Source organism: Parus major, chromosome 20, assembly GCF_001522545.3.
Source record: "Parus major isolate Abel chromosome 20, Parus_major1.1, whole genome shotgun sequence".
NCBI lineage: Eukaryota > Metazoa > Chordata > Aves > Passeriformes > Paridae > Parus > Parus major.
The window spans coordinates 9954223-9974993 of record NC_031788.1 but is presented as its reverse complement, the minus strand read 5'-3'; the positions used below and the strand labels follow the sequence as shown (position 1 = coordinate 9974993).

Below are 20771 nucleotides of genomic sequence, written 5' to 3'. Positions count from 1 at the left end.
CCTGGGCAGGGGCTCAAGTACCAGAGCTGCCTCTTGCAGGCTCCTGGGCCACATTTAATCCTTGCTGTGCCTGCTGCCACCCCTGTCCTGCTGTGACCCTGTCACACCCTCTCTGGGTGTGCAAGAGCAGAATGAAGAGCTGCTTCCAAGGGCAGTTTGGTTCCACCTCCTTGCTGGATACAAATGGGGAAACTTTTGCAATAAAGGAGCACCTGTCCTATTGCTTCAAGTACTGAGACTTATGCTTTAATCTGAACCAGACTTGGAAGCATCAGCTCATACACCTCTGCCCTGAGAATATGCCTGCAGCAGCACACTTTCATGCAGACTCTCCCCAAAACACAACTCCCAATCTCTGTCCTGTCCAAAGCAGACCCAGCCTTTTCACTATGAAAGATGCCCCTTAGGGAACAAAAACCCCAACTGCATAGTAGTTAGGTTGAGACCATAACACAACCCCCAAGACAGCTACTTAAGGTACGAAAAGGGACATGCTGAGAACTGAGTGCAGAAAAGAACCATTAAACAAAGTGAAGTATCCAGGGAAAAAAATGCAAGCAAAGTCTCTGTCCTTTAATGGATCACTACTACTGTTCTGTAGCCAACCAGATCATCCTGGGTAATTAAAATCCAAGGAACAGACAGGTTTTTTTAAATAACAGCTTTAAAAAAAAATCAGTAGGTTTATTGTAGGTCTCAAGAGAGCACAGTATGAGTAACTGGAATGCCTACATGTCTATACAGAATAACCCATCACTCGAATTAAAAAGCAGCAGCTAAGCGGGTGCATTTCATTCATCATGATGTTTTCTTCTGTTTTTTCTTTTCATTTTCTTCCTTTTCCTTTTCAATTTCAGCCACATACTTCTCAATTTCTTCAGGGTTTAGGATCTAAAACAGAAACATGTGTGACCTTCAGGATACCAATAAACTGAAGAGACATTCATGGAGGTGATTCTAGTTCTGCCATGGGCAGAACGTTAACTGCTGTTTATCTGGAAGCAGGTACCTGCTGCAGACACAACAACATTCCTTGGCCACTAAGAATAAACTGAAGTATTTGTCAGTGCAAAATGTGAGATTAAGGGCTGGAAGTTAAGGCAGATCAACAAGGACAGTATCAGACAGGCTCGAGGGGAGAGAAGCAAACAACAGCCTCACCTTCAGTGGCTGCTCCCGTCTCATGACTGCCAGCTCGATGTTCTTCCCACCAGACTGCACCACCTGGGTGAGGCAGAGGGAAGCTTAAAATAAGCTTCACTTAAAAAGTAAAATATTCAGCACGTGCTTTAGCACATCTTTGGTGCATTTATGTCAATGCCCAGAGCTGCTGGTAAGTTCTGTGTAAATTATGGAAATTGTTATACCCCAAATATTCTGAACCTTGAATTCAATCCAACACCCACAGCCTACAGCAAACAATTCTCACAGATCCTCTGCAGTACTTCCTTGGGACATCCACAAATATTTTCCCATATTCACATCTAAGAAGTGAATTTGGACACAGTGAAAAGCCACAGAAGAGATGTGAAACAGCCTGACCTCAAGAAGAGCCTTGATGACAAGTTTAATAGTCAGATCATCCGTTTCAATGGCCTCATCAGTGTAGTTTTTCTCCAGGAACTCACGCACAGACTTGGCTCCCCTGCCAATGGCATTAGCCTGCAAACATTAAGGGGAAAAAGAAAATGAATGGGAGTTTAGGAAAGATTTAATTTGCAGAGTCAGAAGGAAACACAAAGTTGTACAATTGCATAATCTGTCACACACAAAGACAGCTGTCTGGCACAGGTGGATTGGTTCTGGGGTTTTTTTTGAAAGCAGGACAAGACTTCCCAAGGAAAGCTGAACTGCAGATGGCCACTCTCAGTACATTTGATCATTAAGGATTTTTGCAGCTGTGAGACAGCACCATCTGGCCAGCGAGATCTCCTCTACCCCAATCCCACTTTAAAGGAGAACATTAACTCACAAATATTCCATTTCCACCAGGGACTGAATCCACTCACCTTCCAAGCATGGTATGTGCCAGAGGGGTCAGTCTGGTACAGCCGTGGGGTCCCATCGAAGTCAAAGCCCACAATGAGGGCGGAGATCCCAAAGGGTCTGCGGCCGTTGCTCTGTGTGTACCTCTGAGCACAAAGGACACACTCACAGGCAGTTCTGAAAACATTTCTAGGGTGCAAAGCAGACTCTGGAGCAGTTACAACCAGGAGAGCCACCAGAAACATTTTACGCTGGCTCTGTCCATTGGTCAGGACTCCATATCTCACAGAGCCCCTAAGGCAGGCAAGTGAGAGGTGGTTCCTGTGCAACCCCTGTTCCCACACCTGGTTACAGCTTCCAGAAGCAGCTCCCCACCTCCTGAGTAGTGCTGAGGCAGCCACAGTCACGTCTGCAAGCCCCAGTGTGCCAAAAATTACCATGAGGACACCTGAACACAGTTTTTCACCAATGATTTGCACTGATTCCACAGGGAATCACAGCAGCTCTCTGGCTGTAAGCAGGTTACCCTGGAGCCATGTCACAGCCCTCCTGGGACACTGCTAGTGAAGTCACTGCCACCCAGCAGGAGCAGGAGGGCTGACACCCACAGCACCAGGAGCTGGGCCAGGTGTGTTTGCAACAGAGAAATGGTGAATGTGCCAAAAACATAGACACAAATGTGAGACTGGATAAAGGAATAAACTGAAACTTTGGGAAGTGGTGTCTTGCTCTGATAGACTAGTGATTATTACAAGAATCACATTATTTACCATCACCACTGTTCCAACACATCTGTGCATAAGTAAATTAGATTTTCTCTAATTCTCACTAGTGGCTGAAAATCAGTTTAATACACCGGCAAATGAGTAATTTTCTCACAGAATGCAGCTGGGTGTATTTTGATGCTGCAATTTATTCTAAATTCATGACTATCAAGCGCAAAACATTAAATACTGCACTAATTTGCTCCCCTCTTACCCATCCCTGCAATGGCTGTGCAGGAGGAAAAACTACCAGGAGCCATGAAGGAAAGACAGTAACCCAGTCCCACTGTTCTGGGAGTGAGGTGAGCAGTGTGTTCCTGATGACATAACACACGGAATCGTGCAGCCCTTACGAGCTCTAATTGCTTTATCTTGGGGGAAAAAACCTCAAACAGCACTCAGTCATTCCTTTCCATTGCTACATCCCCATTCCCAATAAACACCCAGAATGTGTTTTGTACCAGGTAAGTGGAATCAGGCCAGAGGACAGACATTTACACAGCTTGAAGAAGTGTCAAATGCTCCATACTACACGTGTGACACTCTAGTCCCACGTGCTACACACCTGTTACACACCCAAGCTGCACATTATGCATAACACAGGCTGATGTAACAGCACATGTAACATCTCTGTCAGGTCAGGACACATCTTCAGCAGCTCTGTGCAGCCCCAAGTACCTGTTTCAGGCTGGCAATGTAGCGTGTGATGTACTCCACGGTGACAGGATCCTCCACGGTGAGCCTGTGGCTCTGACACTCCACCCGAGCTCTGTTTATGACTATCCTGGCATCAGCTGTCAGCCCTGAAACGACAGAGTGGCCTCAGAGTCAGCAAAATACCTCAGAACACCAATCTGGCCCTAAAACGCCCAGGGGCTCAGTGTCAGCAGCAAGGGAAAATCAAAGCAGAGCTCAAACTCTCAGGTCTGCTGAGTAAGAGCACTTGTAAGGCAGCAGAAAGTAGCTAATGCACAGAAATAACTGAAGTATTTAGTTTACAGCTTCCATGTTTGTGAGTTAGGTGACACACATAATTCTGAACCAGGTAATGGGAATATTACTGGCAGCATTCCATATCCCAGCAAATCTGCAATGCTTATTCTCACACACATCATTCCTCATGCAGTCCAGTTTCATCTGCCCAGCAAATCTCATCTAGTTAGTGAGGCTACAGCAGCATGATGTTAGCTGACAAAAGTGTGTGACCCTTTAAAAAATGATTTTGAAGAAATCTAATTTTTATTTTATGTTTTAGCTAATGCTGCCATTTTTCATTTACAGCCTTGTTTTTATTAGAGAACTTTTCCTCAAGTTTGTGAACACCCCTGCACATATCCCAGACCCTGGCTAAGGGAGCAAGGCAGGATAAAGAACTGAGCCTCTCATTCCTGCACACCCAAGCTAAGCCCTGTTGTTTTAGTCAGTTAAATCAGATCTCCCCTTAAAAATATTATTGATACTGACACTCTATTTCTCCATATTAAAAAAAATAAATAAAAAATAAGCTGCTGTGGAAATACCATGTTTCCCACAGTTCTCAGCCAGTTACATCCTGTATTTTGGTGTTCCATAAATAAGCCCAAAAACTGCTACAACCTCTGAAGTGACCAGGTACCTGCAAAAGCCATGCAGACATTGTCATCCAGAGCACAGATCTTCCGGACAGTTCTTTCATCCTGGAGTTTTGCCACTGACTTCTTCTCCACACCAAGGACAACAATATCCTTCCCTCTAACTCCAACCTTCCATGCATGAAAAGCAGAAGTAAAAAAGTTAACCTAGGTCCAAAAATCCTCATAGCTGCAGACTACTCAAATCATCAGTAACCAAGCACAAACCCCCACACTGCAACCATTACCTCAGCTTGAAGTCAGGATTTTATTTCCCACTGAACCCAGAGGCAGGACTGATGTAACAAAAATTGCAATGCATTTCAGGGTGCAGTTTCATCATCAGTTTATACCAACCTAAATCCCTGTGGCTCCCAAGAGACAGATTCCAGCTCCTCTTACAAACTGTCTCTTCTCCAACAGCACCATCAGTGACTCCACAGCCAAGGAGCCAGGATGAACAAGGAAAACCCAACTAGTCCAGTGGCACTGCTCAACTCAAGAGCTCAAGGCACTGAAGATCAGGCCAAGAAACACCTACAGCTGCCAAAATGTTCTGTCAGTAGCTGCCTTAATGTCCTAATTCATACCTTGAATACACCTTTTCAAAAAACCTTTGACCCTTCCCCTTCATTCCCACTGTTTCTCACAAGGGGATGGGAATATTTTTTTCTTACAGGGTGGCCCTTCTGTCAGCATGTTCCAAATGTTTCCAAAAACATTACACCCAACAAGAGACAAGACAGGTGGTTATACTGCATGCTGTCTGCATTTTTAGAGTATTTTTAACTTCTGAAAATAAAACAAAGAATCTATTTGGCACTAAATCTTGTTACAATCATTCCCACCCCAAAGACGGTATATTTTCTTTTTGGTAATGGAAATTAAAACATACTGCACCTATTAATACAGTTATGACTTTTAAAAATTAAAACTTATTATTGCTATAACTTATTACAATCACTAATACAATGTTATTTGCAAACTAATACTTTTTTTCTTCTCCCCTAAATGAAATAAAACTTTCATTGAGGAAAAGCCTGGGACAACTGGAAGCTGGGAGCCAGCAATGTCCTTCTAAACGCTTTTACCGACGCGTTTCCCAATCCACCGGGAATCTGCCTCGTGCACAAATATAAAATACCACAGTCTGCAGCACGTACAGACCGAGAGAAGAGAGGATCCCTGCGGGCCTGACACAACGCCGGAGCCCCGCAGGAGGCGATGCCTTTGGGCAGCTCCAGCGGCGGCAGATGCACCCCAGGGAATCTCCCCGGAGCGGATCCCGCCGCTCCCGCGGCCTCCCGGGCCCGCCAGGCCGGGCGCGCAGCGCGGCGCAGGCCCCGCCGCGGGCCCCCCTCAGCCGCCGCCCCGCCAACGCCGCGGCCGCCGACTCACCGCGGTGGAGCCCTTCTTGACCGCCTCCTGCGCGTACTCCACCTGGAAGAGGTGCCCGTCCGGGGAGAAGACGGTGATGGCGCGGTCGTAGCTCATGGCTCCGGCAGAACCCGCACCGTCATCCGGGCGGGCCGGGGGCGGGGCCGCTGCGCTCCTGCGCTGCGCACTTGGCGTACGCACCCGGCGCAGCTTGCGCAGCGGCCGGCACGCCCCGCGCTGCCGCAGGGGAGCCGGAAGGGTTTGGGGTGGAAGGGACCTCAAAAATGAGCCCGGGCAGCGACACGTGCCGCTGTGCCAGGCTGCTCCCAGCCCCGTCCAGCCTGGCCTTGCACATTTCTAGGCTTGGGACAACCACAGCTTCTCTGAGCAACCTGTGCCAGGGCCTCGCCGCCCTCGCAGGGAAGATTTTCCTACTATCTAACCCAAATCTACTCTTTTTCAATTTGAACCCATTCCCCCTGTCCTGTCACTCCACTCTCTTGTAAAGAGCCTTGCCCCATCCTCGCTGTGAGTCCCCTCGAGGTACTGCAGAGCCACAATTAGGTCACCCCGACGCCAGTTTGAACAGCCCGGTTCGCTCGGCGTTCCGCGGCAGCAGAGGAGCTCCACGCCTGTCCCGGTGTCGCCGTGCTGTCCGGCCGGTCCGGCCGCTCTCTGTGCCCCCGCTCCCGCTGTCCCCCCGCCGGACGCGCCACCGCGCGCAACGCACTTGGCGTAGGCGGCCCCGCGCCTCTCCCCGCTCTGGCGCACTTGGCGTACGCGGCTGGCGTACGCAGTTGGCGCAGCGGGCGGCGCGGCCGAGGCGGCGGGAGCCCGGCGGCCGGGACCGCACCATGTGCGGGCGGCGGGGAGGCGGCGGCGGCGCCGCTCCCGTTCCCTCCGCGCACCGCGGCCGCCGCCCCCGCCCCGCCGCCGCGGGGGCTCGGGGGGGGCGCGGCGGGGGCGGTGCCCGGCGGCGCGGGGCGCGGCGCCCGCGGGTGTTCGCGGGGCGCAGATCGTACCATCTGCGGCCGCCCCCCTCCCCGTGCACTGCGGAGAATCCTCGCACGGCAATAGCAGCCAGATAATAACAATATTATTAGAGCCTGGAACCGATATATTATAGACACATAAAAAACCCCCACCATGTCGGTTGCCTTTGCTTCTGCTCGCCCAAGAGGCAAAGGAGAGGTCACCCAGCAAACTATCCAGAAGGTAAAAGAGCATGCTTTTATACAGACAATTTTAGACATTTATTCTGTCCATGCTCCTGCAGCTGGAGGCTGATTTCTAGGGCGATCAGGAAAACTCGTGAATTTGCGAGGGCTGCAGAGATGGACAGCTGGAGAGAGAGAGAGGTGGGGGAAGGAGGAGGAGGAGGAGGAGGTGGAACAAAGCAAAGGTGCTCAGATCGCTGCAAAGAGAGCGAGAGAAGGACGTAGGGAATAAAACCGGGATGGCACGTTAGCCCTGCTGCTCGCCAAGGGGATACGCTGCCAAGCATACATTGGGAAACGGCAATAACATTTGCAAATAGGCGATTAATTTATGATGGTATGTCAGCTTCTGGCCCCCAAAGAATCCAGCCTAAAAAAATGAATTGAAATAAAATACTGGATTTGCAAGGGTTTTCTTTTGTATCTGGATGCAGAATTTTAATCTCTCAGAAGACAGAGGGAGCACCAGCCGCTGGTATTTTTCATAAACTATTATTAATATTATTATTGTGATGTGTTTATTGATGTTTAATGACAAAGGTTTTGAAAGATTTTCTCTGGAGAGGAGATGCCCACATGGGTCTCATTTGGGGCCAGATCAGAGGGTGCCGAGTTGGGAAGTTATTGTTTCCTATTTGCCAGGGTTGGCACACACAAGCAGACCCTTCCTCCTGCAGAAGGTGACGGTCAGGAGTGACGAGGCTGGAGATGTCAATAGAGGACATGCGTGTTTGTCCTGTCCCCGCTGTTTGCCATTTGTACTTTTGCTGTGATTTTGGCCGTTCCCCACGGCTCAGGTGATGTTCCCGTGCTGTGGTGGCAGCCAGGTGTGAGCTCCCTTCGCTCAGTGCAGAAATGCCACTGCCAACACAGCAATTAACCCATCACCAGGGGTTGTGCAGCCAAGCCGTGATCTGGTGCCAATTCATGATTCCTAGGGGGGAAAAATCCCCTCGGTGGCAGCGTGTGACAGAGCAGAGATGAAGGCAGAACAAACTGCCACGAGAGGCTAGAGAGATGACTTGCATCTCGGGAGACTGTTTGGAAACATCCCATTTTGTGGAGCTCTTGCAGCACGTGGTGTTGTGAACCAATTCATTTTAAATACTGAAAGATTTCGGACTCGGTGAATAAATTTTCCTTTAAGCTCCAAATCAGTTGGAATTACCTCATAATCCAGATAGTTTGTAATTAAACCTGTACCCACAGACAAAGGGCAGATAAAGTATCTTCTACTCTTTTTGCATATTCATAAACTTCATGGAAGCTTCAAAATGTCCTTTCTTTAAAAATAACGAGTGAAACAATCTCCAGTCTCAGGTGCATTTGCTGGCAGGTTACTTTGGGACTGTCCATCAGTGCTGGGCTCTTGGCAGTGATTTTCTCTTTGACAAACAGCAATGCTGAGGAAGAGACTTGCAGGCACAGGAACTGGATGGGATTTATAGTCAAAGATGGAAATGGAGCAGAGAGAGCAGGGGAAAAAAGCCCTCCAAAATCCTCATTAAAGTGAGCTTTTGAGAACATACACAAATTTCAATGAAAAAGATTATTCTTATTTGCATTCGTATTATATAAGCAGCTTATTTTTCTTTAACTCAATTTTAGTATCTTTCAAAGCTGTTCTTTTCCCAGTATCAAACATTCTTAAAATAGATTTCACATGGAGAAAGTTAGAGCTTTTGGCAATAGAGCAGTGGTGGTGCTCCTCTAAAATAGTTCATCAAATTGCAGTTCCAGGGCAGTAAAATTCGGTCCTGAACCAGAAATGGTTCTTTTCTCAAGAGCTCTCCTCTCCTGATGACACAGTGGTTCAAGGGCCCAGTCCTGCAAGCACTTGATAGCAGTGGTGTCTACAAGCTCTAATATGCCAGAGGCAAATCTAAATTTCTACATGCTGGTATTTTTTTTATTAATTCACCTGGAGAAAGTGTGCTGCATTCACAAGAAATCTGAGGGAAAGAGACAAACTAATCTATCTGAAATTCCAAAACAAAGCAAAGGGTATTTTAAGCTTTTAGTCATATTATGAGTTCATTAAATAAAAGTAAGGACATATTGGGATGTAATTCTCTTAGACATGGTTTCACTAGGTGCAGTGATGTAAATTTTATACTTCATCAGGTTCAGCTGTCAGCATGCTCTTAGTCCTGGGCAGGAAAATGAGTAGGTTTAATTGTTTGAAAGTTTGTTTCTTACTCAAAAGTTGGCATGTTAGTAATACCTGATGTTTTGGAAAGAGTTGGGTGATATTTTGGGATGAGGCAGAGATAACCTCATAGTGAAAGTGTTTTCCTTCTTCAGCATCAGAATTTATCTGCCATTTAAGGAACAAAGTAATTCCATTAATTCTTCTGTAAGGGTATTTCAAGTAACTGCTTTAAAGATAACTGTTTAGAAGTGATTCAGCCTTGTGGCTTAATAAAGTCATTTATTGTGTAGGTCATTTAAAACTGCACAAAACTGCACAAAACATCATCCAGTGCCAAGGAGGGTGGAGGATCACAAAAATATAGGATTTTTATACAATTCTCATAGTAACATGTTTTGGTCCTATTTCTTTTATGCAGATGCTGGATGAAAATCACCACTTAATACAATGTATTATGGATTATCAGAGCAAGGGGAAAACTGCAGAATGTACCCAGTGAGTATTACGAACTGGGGAGTTTGTTAGAAATGTTTCCTCAAGTCTGACTCTTCCCTTTGCTCAGTGGCACAGCTGTTGGTTTGCTCCTGGAAAGACTCCTGCTCCTTTTTAGGAGCTTTTCCAGTTCATGGAGAACTGTGAAGAAGCATAAATGGTTCTGCTGGTGCTTACTTGAGTAAACACTCCAGTTAGAGCACTCTTGAAGAAAATCGTGTTCTTCTCAGCTTGCTGGCAGGGAAAACAGGTTTTGGGCTTTGGAGTTCTGGAATTTCACTCCTATCAGGGCCCTTGCTAGACAGAGAAAGGAAAAGTGATTGCTGGAGCAGCTGACTGGGTGTCAGTCCTCAAAGACTGAGGTCCCAGCTCCACAGTTCAAAGTGCTTTCAAAAGAGGGTGTATTTTACCTCTTCCTTCCCCCAAAAGTTCATCCTTTTGTAAAAGAGGTGTTGAGCACACTGATCCTTGATGGGAAACATGACAGCACAGACATGGCTCATTGCCACTGCTGTTTATTAGGACAGATTAAAAAATGGGATAAGGTAATTTAACTAACCATCTGTAAATAGGAAAAAACAAAAAGATAAAGACTTGGAATTTTGTGTATTGTTAACCCTTTCCAAAATAAGCTTTACTCCTTGTTCTGTAGATACCAACAAATCTTGCACAGAAACTTGGTTTATTTGGCAACAATAGCAGACTCTAACCAGAATATGCAGTCCTTGCTTCCTGCTGTAAGTACCAGTACAATTACTGTAACTAATGATTAGTTATTAGCATAACTAATACCATAGTTATTTCCCTCAGATACATTAGCTATTCCAGAGGGAAATGTTCTTTGATTCTGTCACTGATCTCTATAAATGAACCATTTTTTAGTATTTTTCCAGCTAAAAGTTTTGAAGTGTTCAAGTAGGCCACCAAACAAATAAAAAGTTACTTCTACTGTGTTTAAATTATGTTCTTTGGAACATTTTTGTTAATCTCTGTCCCATAGCACAAGGTTTATGATGCAGTAGTACAGATCTGAACAGCTCCATTTGTTCCAGATTCAATATTCTAACCTGTTCTTACGGTATTCTTTACTTGGGGGAAAAAAAATGCTGTTTTTTTACGTCAAAAATCTAATTCAACACTCACTCGGGCATTGGTTTGTCTTTACACATGTAGTTATTCCTGCTCAGTGGATTGATTTGGGAAGTACCACACATAACACAAACTGCAGCATAGCTTGGCAAAGGTCAATCTGTCACCACACTCCTGTGTTGTCTTTGCTAATGCATTTCCCACAGTGGTTGTGTTTGGAAATCCATGTGAGTGCAGAGGAACGAGCACAGAAGCCACACTCTGTGACAAACACAATTTCAAGCCCTTCACTGTGCTGCTGCCTGTCATCTGCTCTGTCATGCTCAATGTCATTCACACAGAGGAGTCAAACCAAGGAAGGTTTACCCAAAAAGCAAACACGTATTTAGCCCAGGCAGTTTTTAGTCATAGTCAGGCTAATTTGGGGGGGCTGCTATTTTTCTAATTAAAAACCTAACCAAAGAATTTGCTTTTCCTCCTTGTTGTTTCGCAGCCACCAACGCAAAATATAAACTTGGGCCCAGGAGGGATGAGTCAGAGCGCATCCAACCAATCCCTCCACTCCCAGAGCAATCTCAGCGATGCCATCGGGACCGGCCTTCCTCCTTCCTCCCTCATGCAGAGTCAGATTAGCAATGGTGAGCTTTGGTCCCCTTTGTGCTGCTTTGCTGTTGCCTGGCAACAAAATCATTAATGCAGAATATACTTAGAGAGCTGGAAAAGACCTCTCCTAACTCACCTTTCAGGCATATGGGGATTTCAGGCACATGCTGAAATCACCACAAAATGGCTACAGGCAGGAATGATGTTGGCTTCTGCAGAGGGCTTTGTGTTTCTGCAGAGGAAATTAAAGACATTTTTTATTTTAAAAAAAATGCATGATGAAAATCACCGAGTAAAGAAGCATCCAAGTTTTTAGTAAGAAAAATTACATGTTGCAGTATTTTTCTCCTGGAAGTGGTGAGGTTGGCCAGGGTAAAATGGAATTGCTTGCATGACTAACCACACAACCAAAGCTTCAGATTGCAAAGACCTTCCAGGATACATTTCTCCTTACAAATCATTTGGTGATCATTTGCACCAGTCTTTGTCCTCTACAGAAGCTTGCAGAGATTGTACTACACAGTCAAAGAATTTGCACAGACATTTCATATTAATAAGATAATATAATCTGTCTGTTTGGTTTTGTTCATGCAACTAAACTAATTGAAAACCAATTTTTTAATATGTGCATTTCATATTATGAATAATCTGTTTACTTTGTAGATCATAGTTATTCAGTCAGTTGTTTCTGTGGGTGTCTCCCAGAGTGACAGAGAGCAAAACCAGTTTCTATAAATAAAAATATCTGATTGTAAAATCACAGACCTTGGCAAGGGGACTCAGGAGCAGATACAAGCCATGAAATTACTTCTGAGTTTTTAAAAATGCCTTGTGGTCAAGCCTATAGTACCTTTAAAAGAAATGGATAAGGGACCTGTTTTAAACAGCTACAACCTGCAAAGTGAACTTACTAAATTTTTTAGGGCCTTTGTTTTGAAGGATTTAATACTGAGTATGAGTAATATATTAAGTCAGTCAAAACATCATTTTGTGTTATTAAGAATAGACATTTTCAGTGCCACTGTTGTTGGTTTTCTGATTTGCTCCCCAGCCTCCTCCAGATCTTTGTAATAATTTGCTGCTGATTGACAGAACCGGGGTGGAAGTCCTGAGAACTGGACTCATCCACATATTTTCCCTTACAATCACAAATTAGCCAACTTTTTTTTTTTCTTATTTTAAAGGAGGCCAAGAATCTCTAATTTTTCCCATGGAAATAAGGCAAGGTTTACCAACGCTTGCTTCACTCCATCTCTCACTGAAGGCAACTGCTATCTCCATTCACACACTGTGTGACCTTGTGTTGCACAAGGATCAGCCTCACAACTTAAACAAACCAGAGCAAAACACAGAGATCATTTTCTGTAGCTGCATTTTGACCCAGCTCCACTGATATCAGGAGAGCTCTCTTTCTTTATCTCTAGTTGAAACCGCTGCTTGCACCTCTCCATCAGAGGAAAATATAATTTACAGCAAATGTTCTCATTTTGATGTTTATGAAAACCATTAAGGGTAATTAATGAGGTTTGTACTAAATGAGTTAGATGTTTTTTAGAGGCTGCAGATACACTTAATAACCCTGAATTAAAATATCGTTATTTAAACATTACAACATAATTCTGCCTCTTCTAAGGATTCTGCATTCTACCTAAATTAATTGAGATTGACAACAGTATGGCTGAATTTAGATAGACAACAATATGCACCATCAGAACTTGGATAATAACAACATACAGTGAAAACAACTTCCAAATCTCATTCATAAAACTATTTACAGCAATAAACAACAAATAAGAGCCCCACTTCCCCCAGTATTAGCTACCCAACTGCAAGAGAATTCTAAAAAAGAAGCACACTGCCAGATAAGCAGGATGATACAAACCCAGGATGTATCTGGAGCAGTCTGATGATTACATTCTGATGTTGGAAAGGGAGTAACAACTTGGATTGCTATGGTGATTTGAAAAATTTATCTTCCTCTGAGGTACTTTGAGTCAAACTTAACGTTATAGAGAAACCCAGTGGATGCAGCAATGTGCAAAGTGTCTCTCAGAGACTACTGTGTATTCCCATTGTCACTGCTTGTGTGAAAGGGGAAAAGGAATCAGCTACAGGACAAGAGGAAGAAAAGAACAAATTTCAAAAGGCTGGGATGTTTCCAGAGTCCATGTATTTTCTGAAGTATCTGAAATTACTGGCATTTTTTAATTCTGGAAGTGATTGTAGGGCATTGCTGTTGGTTTTGTTCTTCTCATCTGCAATCCTGTACAGCCTGGATTTGGCTGCCAGGAAGAGGAGGATCGCTCTAACTGTGCAGCAGGCAGTTTCAATTCTTCTGTAGATAACAGGGACTTTTAATAATGAGGATTTTGGGGGTTTTTATTTTGCCTTATCATAAGGTATTTCAAAAAGGCCACGAGGCCTCATGCTCACTGTTCATTGCCAATAATAGCTCAGAGTTTCTTGCTGCTCTCTCTGATTTCTGCAGGTCCTAACCACGTGTCTATGCAGCAGTCAGGCCAGAGCACCATGCCCACGACCTCTCTGAGTATGACTGTCAGCAGCCATGGGACTGGCCCTGGTTACAGCCACACAGTGCCTGCCTCTCAGAATGTGCCAATGCAAGGCCAGGGCTCAATAGGCAATTACGTCTCTCGAACAAACATCAACATGCAGTCTAATCCAGGTGAACACCCTCTTCCTCCTCCTGGGCCACCTTGACTTTCCACTGACCTCACAGGGTTTACCACACATGACTTTGCTCTGTAAATGTTTTCTGTAGACAGTGAGAAGTGTACTAGAGGAATAGACAGCTTTAAGACATCTCTGAATTTCCAGGCACCAGTGTAAGTCAGAACAGCTTCACTCTTACTTAGGCTGACTCACCATGGTTAGGGCTGAACTGAGAAAAAGGGGTTAGGTAGAGGTGCAGCAGCACTGTCTGATAGCCCTGGCAGCAAATCCCACAGCTGTGGGAGGGATTGGAGCAGCACCTTTGCCCAAGCACTAAGAACCTGCCAGGGTATAACACGTTTACTGTTTACTACCCCATTTTTAATGTTTACATTACTACCCCATTTTGTTACTTTATTGGTATTTTACATTGTTTGCAGGGCATTAAGAGACTAGCAGACACCTCAATCTCTTATTTTAAAAAGAAGTTTGCTAGATCAATCACATTGAATGGGATGTCTGATGCTTTAGAGGTCTTTACAGCAGCATGAAATTTAGGAATCAAATAAATCCTAGAATATCAGTTTATTTAAATTCTGTAATGATCAGGTGTATGAGAAGATGGAAGCAGAAGAAAGAGTATATTAGCAAAGAAATGCAGCAATGAAATAGTCAGGAGGTAGACAGGAACAAACATAATTTATTGTTTCTTTCTTTAACCCTACTGCAATATGGTTTACATTCTTTTAAATAAGCTAATAATAATCAAGGCTGGGTGTATTTTTAAATATCTGCTGAAGCAAATGACAAGAACTGACCATGTAATAAGATCCTTTCTGGATTCCAGTGCAGAGGAGTAAATAAATCCAGTAGGAAAACATCTCCCCCTGTGGAAAATTCACAGAATTATCAGGATGCATGTTAGCTGAAGGTTTTAACTTGCTTCCAAAGAGAGTAGCAGAGAACTTCCCCATCTTTGGAAAACAATCTTTTCCATGTCCATTGTAGTCTCCATGATGCACCAGCAAGCAGCAACGTCACATTACAACTCTGCACAAGGAGGGAGCCAGCACTACCAGGGACAATCCTCCATTGCCATGATGAGCCAGAGCAACCAAGGCAACAGCATGATGGGGCAGCGACCCATGGGCCCTTACAGAGCTTCACAGCAAGGTAAAACTGCTATCAGATTATTGACAGAACTCTCATTAGATGGATGATACTCAGTCTGTCCTGGGGGGTACATAAGTCACCAAAATTTCCAAGTCACATTTACAAATTGAGAATCCCAGCCAGGAGCACAGGAAGTCCTGAATGGTGCAACTATCGTGACAATGAGATGAACCTGAATCTGTTTTCAGGATATTTAACTATTTCAGGTGTTTAGAACAATAATTCTGTCTAAAAGGGATCATAAATCTCTACAGAAAAGATGAGCAATTTGATATACAGCTCGTTCAAGCCACTGGGAATCTATTTAATTCTTTCCCATGGTGTTGGATCAGCCCTAACATGGCATAGTTAGCAAGGAGCACATTTCTGGAAAGAAGATACAATTTGCCAGCAATTAGAATCAAAAATTAGGCCAAGGAATGGAAAACACCAGAGGATAACTAACATGCTCTAAGACCTCTCTGCATACAGTTCTAAAAGGTAATAAAGCTGCTAGACTGATTCTAAAATAAACTGAATTTTACTAAAAAACAAATTAATGTATTAATGAAAATGTATTTAATTCTGACCATCTCTTGAGCATGGAATCCATTCCTGTGCTCACATTAGTAGATGAAATTGGTGTTGCTACAGAAGTGATTCTAGGATGTGTTACTGACTATTGTCTGATTTCAATTTCAACAATTTTTTTCTGAGAATGCAAATTTATTTTCATTTTTCTAGTGAGCAAAACATCTTTATAACCACTCTCAATTTTTTGTTTATCCAGACATGAACCTTGTTTTCTAAAAAAAAATATTGGATAAGAGAAACCCATCCCTTGGGAGTCCACAGGCTCAGTTTGCCTTGTCTTGTGCCTTGCAGGTTCCTCGCAGCAGTACATGGGTCAGGAAGAATATTACAGTGAGCAGTACAGTCATGGCCAAGGCTCCTCAGAACCTATGAATCAGCAATACTATCCAGATGGTAATTCCTGTGAGCTGGGCTCACTGTGATACTGATAAAGTGCAGAGCACCACCACTGCCACATCCAAGGACAAACCTTCATGCTTCATTTCCAATTTAAATGCTGGAAAATGAGAATCCCAGGGGATGGGTGCACATCAGTGCACCCTGCTGTATAAACTGCTCCAAAAAGAGCCCAGAGCCCAGTTTGGATTAATAAACACAAGAATTGTATCCATTGGTGTGACTTTCCTTGCCCTGTGTTCGATGTTCTCCCTTAAGGGGTCTGTATTTGCTCTTAGCCTCATCTTGGTGCATAAGCAGCTTCATAATATATATTCAATATCTATTCAACACTATGTCTATGGTCCCATTAAGAATGTATCTGACAAATCTCTGTGATTCCTTGCAGGACATGGTGATTATGCCTATCAGCAGTCATCCTATACTGAACAGAGCTACGACCGGTCGTTTGACGACTCTACACAACACTATTATGAAGGAGGTAGGAAAATGCAGCAAAATCTTAACAGTAAATTCAACATATTATTAAGATAGATGAACTCTAAATTAACTGGAAATATTGACTGGATTATGATGCAGCAAGGTGGCATTTAGGAGAAGCAATGTCATCTATAGAGCCTCTGTTAATTTTATTGTTTCAGGATACAGCAAATGGAATTTCCATCATAGGTATTTGAAAAAAAATACCAGTAGCAACTGGATAAGTAGTCTTTCTGGGATATATGAATAAACATCATTATCTAGAAGAAAATACAATGAGAGGGCTTTTTGAGAAAGCAGTTATTTACCCTGGCAGACTGTGACTTTTTCTTCTGAAGCCCTTCAGGTTAAAAAAAATCCTTTGGGGAGCAGGTTTTTTGTTTGTTTATGGATGTATATAAATAAGTAACTCTTCTATTCAAAGGAAGTAAAATTCACTGGAGAAATAAACATCTTGCTTGGCAAAATCCAATAATGTGTTTCTAAGAAAAGTATTTGTGTATGAGTTCCAGACCAAGGCTCCTTCTGCCTTTGTTTTCTTTATGATCCACGTGTACAGTGAAATACCTGCCTCATCTATGACCAAACCATACCAATATTTCCCTCTCCAGGAAATTCTCAGTACAGCCAGCAGCAGGCAGGGTACCAACAGGGAGCTGCACAACAGCAAACATATTCCCAGCAGCAATACCCAAATCAACAGAGTTACCCAGGACAGCAGCAAGGATATGGTAAGAAAACTCTCAGTGGCTGCTCAAATGTTTGCAGTGTTTCACCCTGATACCTCTATTCCTAAACTAAAATAGGCTGTAAACTATTTCCTTGATTAACTCTGGATTAACAATGTACCAAAATTACCCAAAGATCTAGTACAGGGATTCTGGGCAGTCACATACATTAGTATAGCACTGCATTCCATCCTGAATCCCTCTCTTTGGCAGAAGTTAGAAAATACACATTCTTTTCATGTTGACTTTGTGCTAAACATCATCAGGAGGTCACTGCCTGGGTTCCCAGGCCTCCTACACACCTGGTTCTTCTGAACTGACATGAAAAAGGACATCAATACTTCAGAGAATCACTCCTCTGTTGCTTATGGTGGCATAGCCAGGTTAGATAGGAATTTAAATGTGAAGTTGTTACTAAAATAAAGGTCAGGTAGTTTGCATAGAGGTCATAACTGAACTGTGCCAATACAGATTTCAGAGAGGCTTCACTTAGAAGTATTATGACATTTTTTTGAGTTAAGTTTAAAACCTGAAGCAACTACACTGCTGCAACTACATCATTATTAGTATTAACACCTCCAGTGTAAACCTAGAGGGGAGGTGTGGGCAGAATTTACCCACAGTTCTTACTCACAGAGCTTACTTTGTTAGCATCATGTTCTATATTAACTCTATAAATTCCCAAATCAAGCTTGTAATGGATTTTACTGTCCTCTCAGGTCCTGCACAAGGAGCCTCTTCACAGTATTCCAGCTACCAACAGGGACAGGGGCAGCAATATGGAAGTTACAGAGCTTCCCAGACAGGCCCATCCGCTCAGCAACAGAGGCCTTATGGCTACGAGCAGGTAAATTGTCTAAATCTCTGCTCTGAAAGAGCAGATCTGGCTGTTAGCTCTGTCTATAAATCTGTCTGATAATTTGGTGCAGGTATATGTGTGATATTTCAGTAGGTCTTGTAAAATTCACAGACTAAAAGAAATTGCCTAACTCGCAGTAATAGAATTATCCTTTGACATTTCTATTTCTTTCTTCTTTTTTTTTTTTTAACAGGGACAATATGGAAATTACCAGCAATAAAAGAATACAGTGCTGTGTCAGATTCCTTTCAATAGTATCTCAATCTTTTGAACTGGATGTACAGGCAGTTTTGATTAATTGTAATATGTTGGTTACCCCTTAGCACAAAGCAGCGTCTGTATGTGAACAGTGTTCATTTCATGCTGGATATGAAGCAGTGCACTACTGGTAACAAGACAATGCTTTAATGGTTTGATATTTGGTGCTGTGTATAGTACTGTATGTTGATACAACGCAGAAGTTTTCCATTTACCCCCTCTTGTCCCATTCTTGATGTTTCTGAATAGCTTTAGGATCATTAGATCACAGTTGTGCCCTGTTCTGGAAAACAGCTAGGTTGTTCTGCAGTCTGGCTCAATGCAAAGCCCATCAGTCACATCTCAGTCCAGGGAAGTTCCCTGTGGTAAGTTGTCGATCTTTTCTTAACTGGATGCATTGAAGATTACCTGCCAGCCTCCAAACTTCATGGTTCTTCAGTTTATTTCTACAGAACAAGGGGATGGATGCATTCCTTATAAAAAGACAGTTCTATGCTATATGACAAAAAAATAACTGCAATGTCTGTAATACCTACCCTACCCAAATCCCATAATTCAGCAATCTGCATAAGTCCTCATTTCTGTTGTGAAACCTACAGAAAGAGGATCCAAACCTATGATCATAGAAATGTTAATAAATAGAGGCACCTTTCATATGTCCATGTAAACAAAGGTATTTCTGTCATGGAAAGAAAACCAGAAGGGAGCTCTGAGACCTGCAGTGTCAGCCTGTTCGATGTCAATATTGCTTCATATCATGCTTAGCTGAGAAAAACATCTGGCAGAAGTCCCATCTTGAATATCCTACTCCAAATTTTATAACATGCATATACATTTTTTGTGCCAAATTTTGCAAGCAGGTGGCTGGCATCCTTCTTTATTCTGATTCTTGCACTGCCCGTGCTCAGATTCCCCAGCAAGCATTATAACCATGAATATTGTCAAATTTGTTGGTCTGTTGTTCTTACAGCTCATGATCACTTTTATTTTCCTATCGTAGCTTGACAGAAAAATAGTTCAGAGGTGAAAGAAAAAAATGCATCTTTATTGCATACAAGCAATTAAATTCAGCTTTAATAGTGAGACACTATTATGCATATAGAGAGGGGAGCTATTAATGGGGTCAACCAGTGAGAGAATACCTATAGAGGGAGAATTTAGAGAGAAAACCTAGTGGTATGTAAAAATCAGTATGAACAATGTAAGTCACTTCTATTCAGTTTTATATGTTCTTATAAAGTCTTGGGGGGGGGGGGTTTGAAAAAAAAAAAAAGGCACTTTTAAAGTGCTTATATAAGTGTTGAACAAAATACTGTGACCAAATTTCTCTGAAGCAAGAAGCTGGGGTGGCTGTACCCCACAAACATTTTTTGATATGAGATTAACTGCAAATTTACAATCTAAAGTAAATACACTCTGTAGGATTTTCTCCTTTTCTTTGTCTGACTGATGTTATTTAAGGGATTTTGAGTACTTTGTATTTTGAAAAATGGAGACCACAAGGGAAACACAACATCTCTCAATTCGTTACTTTTTTTTCCTTTAGAAGAATATCTTTAACTGGACAACTAGAGAGTTTACTATCAAATGCTATCCAAGCACTGTCCTTTCTATGTTAATAATTTCAACTACTGATAAAATAGAAGACTTTTTTTTAGTCAGTTCTCATTTTTCTCATCTTTCCTGCTGGTGTTTTCATACAAATAAGTACTCTCAAATAGCAAGGAACAGAAAGGAAGTAAGATTGTTTTCTTTATAATAATTACTATTACAGGTAGCCAGAAGAATGCAATATTGCTCTTTGCCAGTTTGGGAATACACCTTTTATGTGGTTTTTGAAAGTGCTGAAATGCTTTTGAGAGAATATGAACAACACTTAAACTGAAACAGCAACATTACATCAATCTGAAATGTCTTACATTAAGAACTTCGTGAATGTTGTGTATATAATGTATTTGAAAGAGCACTTTGGAAATAGTTTGTACATTTATTTCCTAATTTATACATGATTTTTGGTGTTAATATTTCTAATTGTTAATAACAAAACGTTTATTTAATGTGTCGTCCATTTTTATGTATTAATGTGGAAACAAAGTGATGCCAGCATTTTGACTTCTTCCATGAATTGTATCATTTTCTGTTTTGTAATACAGAATGCTTGAAAACTGTTTAGTTTAAATATTATCTGAGAGTGGATTTGGTGGTACTTTTCTTGCGGCAGATGGAATGGGTAGCTCAGGTTACCCTTTCCTTGGGGTGCTGGTGGGTGAGAGCTGGACGTGCCCCAGCCCAGGGGAAATCCCCAGTGTGCGGGGCATATATATATATATATATATATATA

General features: G+C 42.8%; 2 protein-coding genes across 3 annotated transcripts; one reads left to right on the top strand and one right to left on the bottom strand.

Moving 5' to 3' along the window:
• Positions 1-552: 552 nt before the first annotated feature.
• On the bottom strand, positions 553-5905 carry PSMA7 (proteasome 20S subunit alpha 7). The gene is made up of 7 exons (XM_015647619.3): positions 5759-5905; positions 4366-4492; positions 3429-3553; positions 2010-2132; positions 1543-1662; positions 1162-1224; positions 553-891 (listed from the first exon to the last, which is right to left on the bottom strand). The coding sequence occupies exons 1-7, from the start codon at positions 5852-5854 to the stop codon at positions 799-801; spliced, it is 747 nt and encodes a 248-aa protein (XP_015503105.1). The 5' UTR covers positions 5855-5905; the 3' UTR covers positions 553-798.
• Positions 5906-6759: 854 nt separating this feature from the next.
• Positions 6760-20598, top strand: SS18L1 (SS18L1 subunit of BAF chromatin remodeling complex). 2 transcript variants are annotated; one of them, XM_015647078.2, is made up of 11 exons: positions 6760-6952; positions 9525-9601; positions 10251-10335; positions 11181-11325; positions 13779-13976; positions 14972-15136; positions 16001-16102; positions 16494-16586; positions 17197-17316; positions 18033-18160; positions 18366-20598. In XM_015647078.2, the coding sequence occupies exons 1-11, from the start codon at positions 6884-6886 to the stop codon at positions 18390-18392; spliced, it is 1209 nt and encodes a 402-aa protein (XP_015502564.1). In that variant the 5' UTR covers positions 6760-6883; the 3' UTR covers positions 18393-20598. The 2 variants fall into 2 exon arrangements, with proteins under 2 accessions (XP_015502564.1, XP_015502565.1); XM_015647079.1 differs by lacking the exons at positions 6760-6952; positions 10251-10335 and having other exon boundaries at positions 9523-9601.
• Positions 20599-20771: the final 173 nt, after the last annotated feature.

What these genes read in the sequence shown, in the direction of transcription:
- SS18L1 (XM_015647078.2), top strand. Translation starts at nt 6,884, where the DNA reads ATGTCGGTTGCCTTTGCTTCTGCTCGCCCAAGAGGCAAAGGAGAGGTC. An exon ending in TGCAGTCCTTGCTTCCTGCT is followed by an intron (nt 10,336 to 11,180) that starts GTAAGTACCAGT and finishes GTTGTTTCGCAG; the next exon opens with CCACCAACGCAAAATATAAA. An exon ending in ACAACACTATTATGAAGGAG is followed by an intron (nt 16,587 to 17,196) that starts GTAGGAAAATGC and finishes TTCCCTCTCCAG; the next exon opens with GAAATTCTCAGTACAGCCAG.
- PSMA7 (XM_015647619.3), bottom strand. Translation starts at nt 5,854, where the DNA reads ATGAGCTACGACCGCGCCATCACCGTCTTCTCCCCGGACGGGCACCTC. An exon ending in TGTCTGCATGGCTTTTGCAG is followed by an intron (nt 3,554 to 4,365) that starts GTACCTGGTCAC and finishes CTGTCGTTTCAG; the next exon opens with GGCTGACAGCTGATGCCAGG. An exon ending in GACGGGAGCAGCCACTGAAG is followed by an intron (nt 892 to 1,161) that starts GTGAGGCTGTTG and finishes TTTCTGTTTTAG; the next exon opens with ATCCTAAACCCTGAAGAAAT.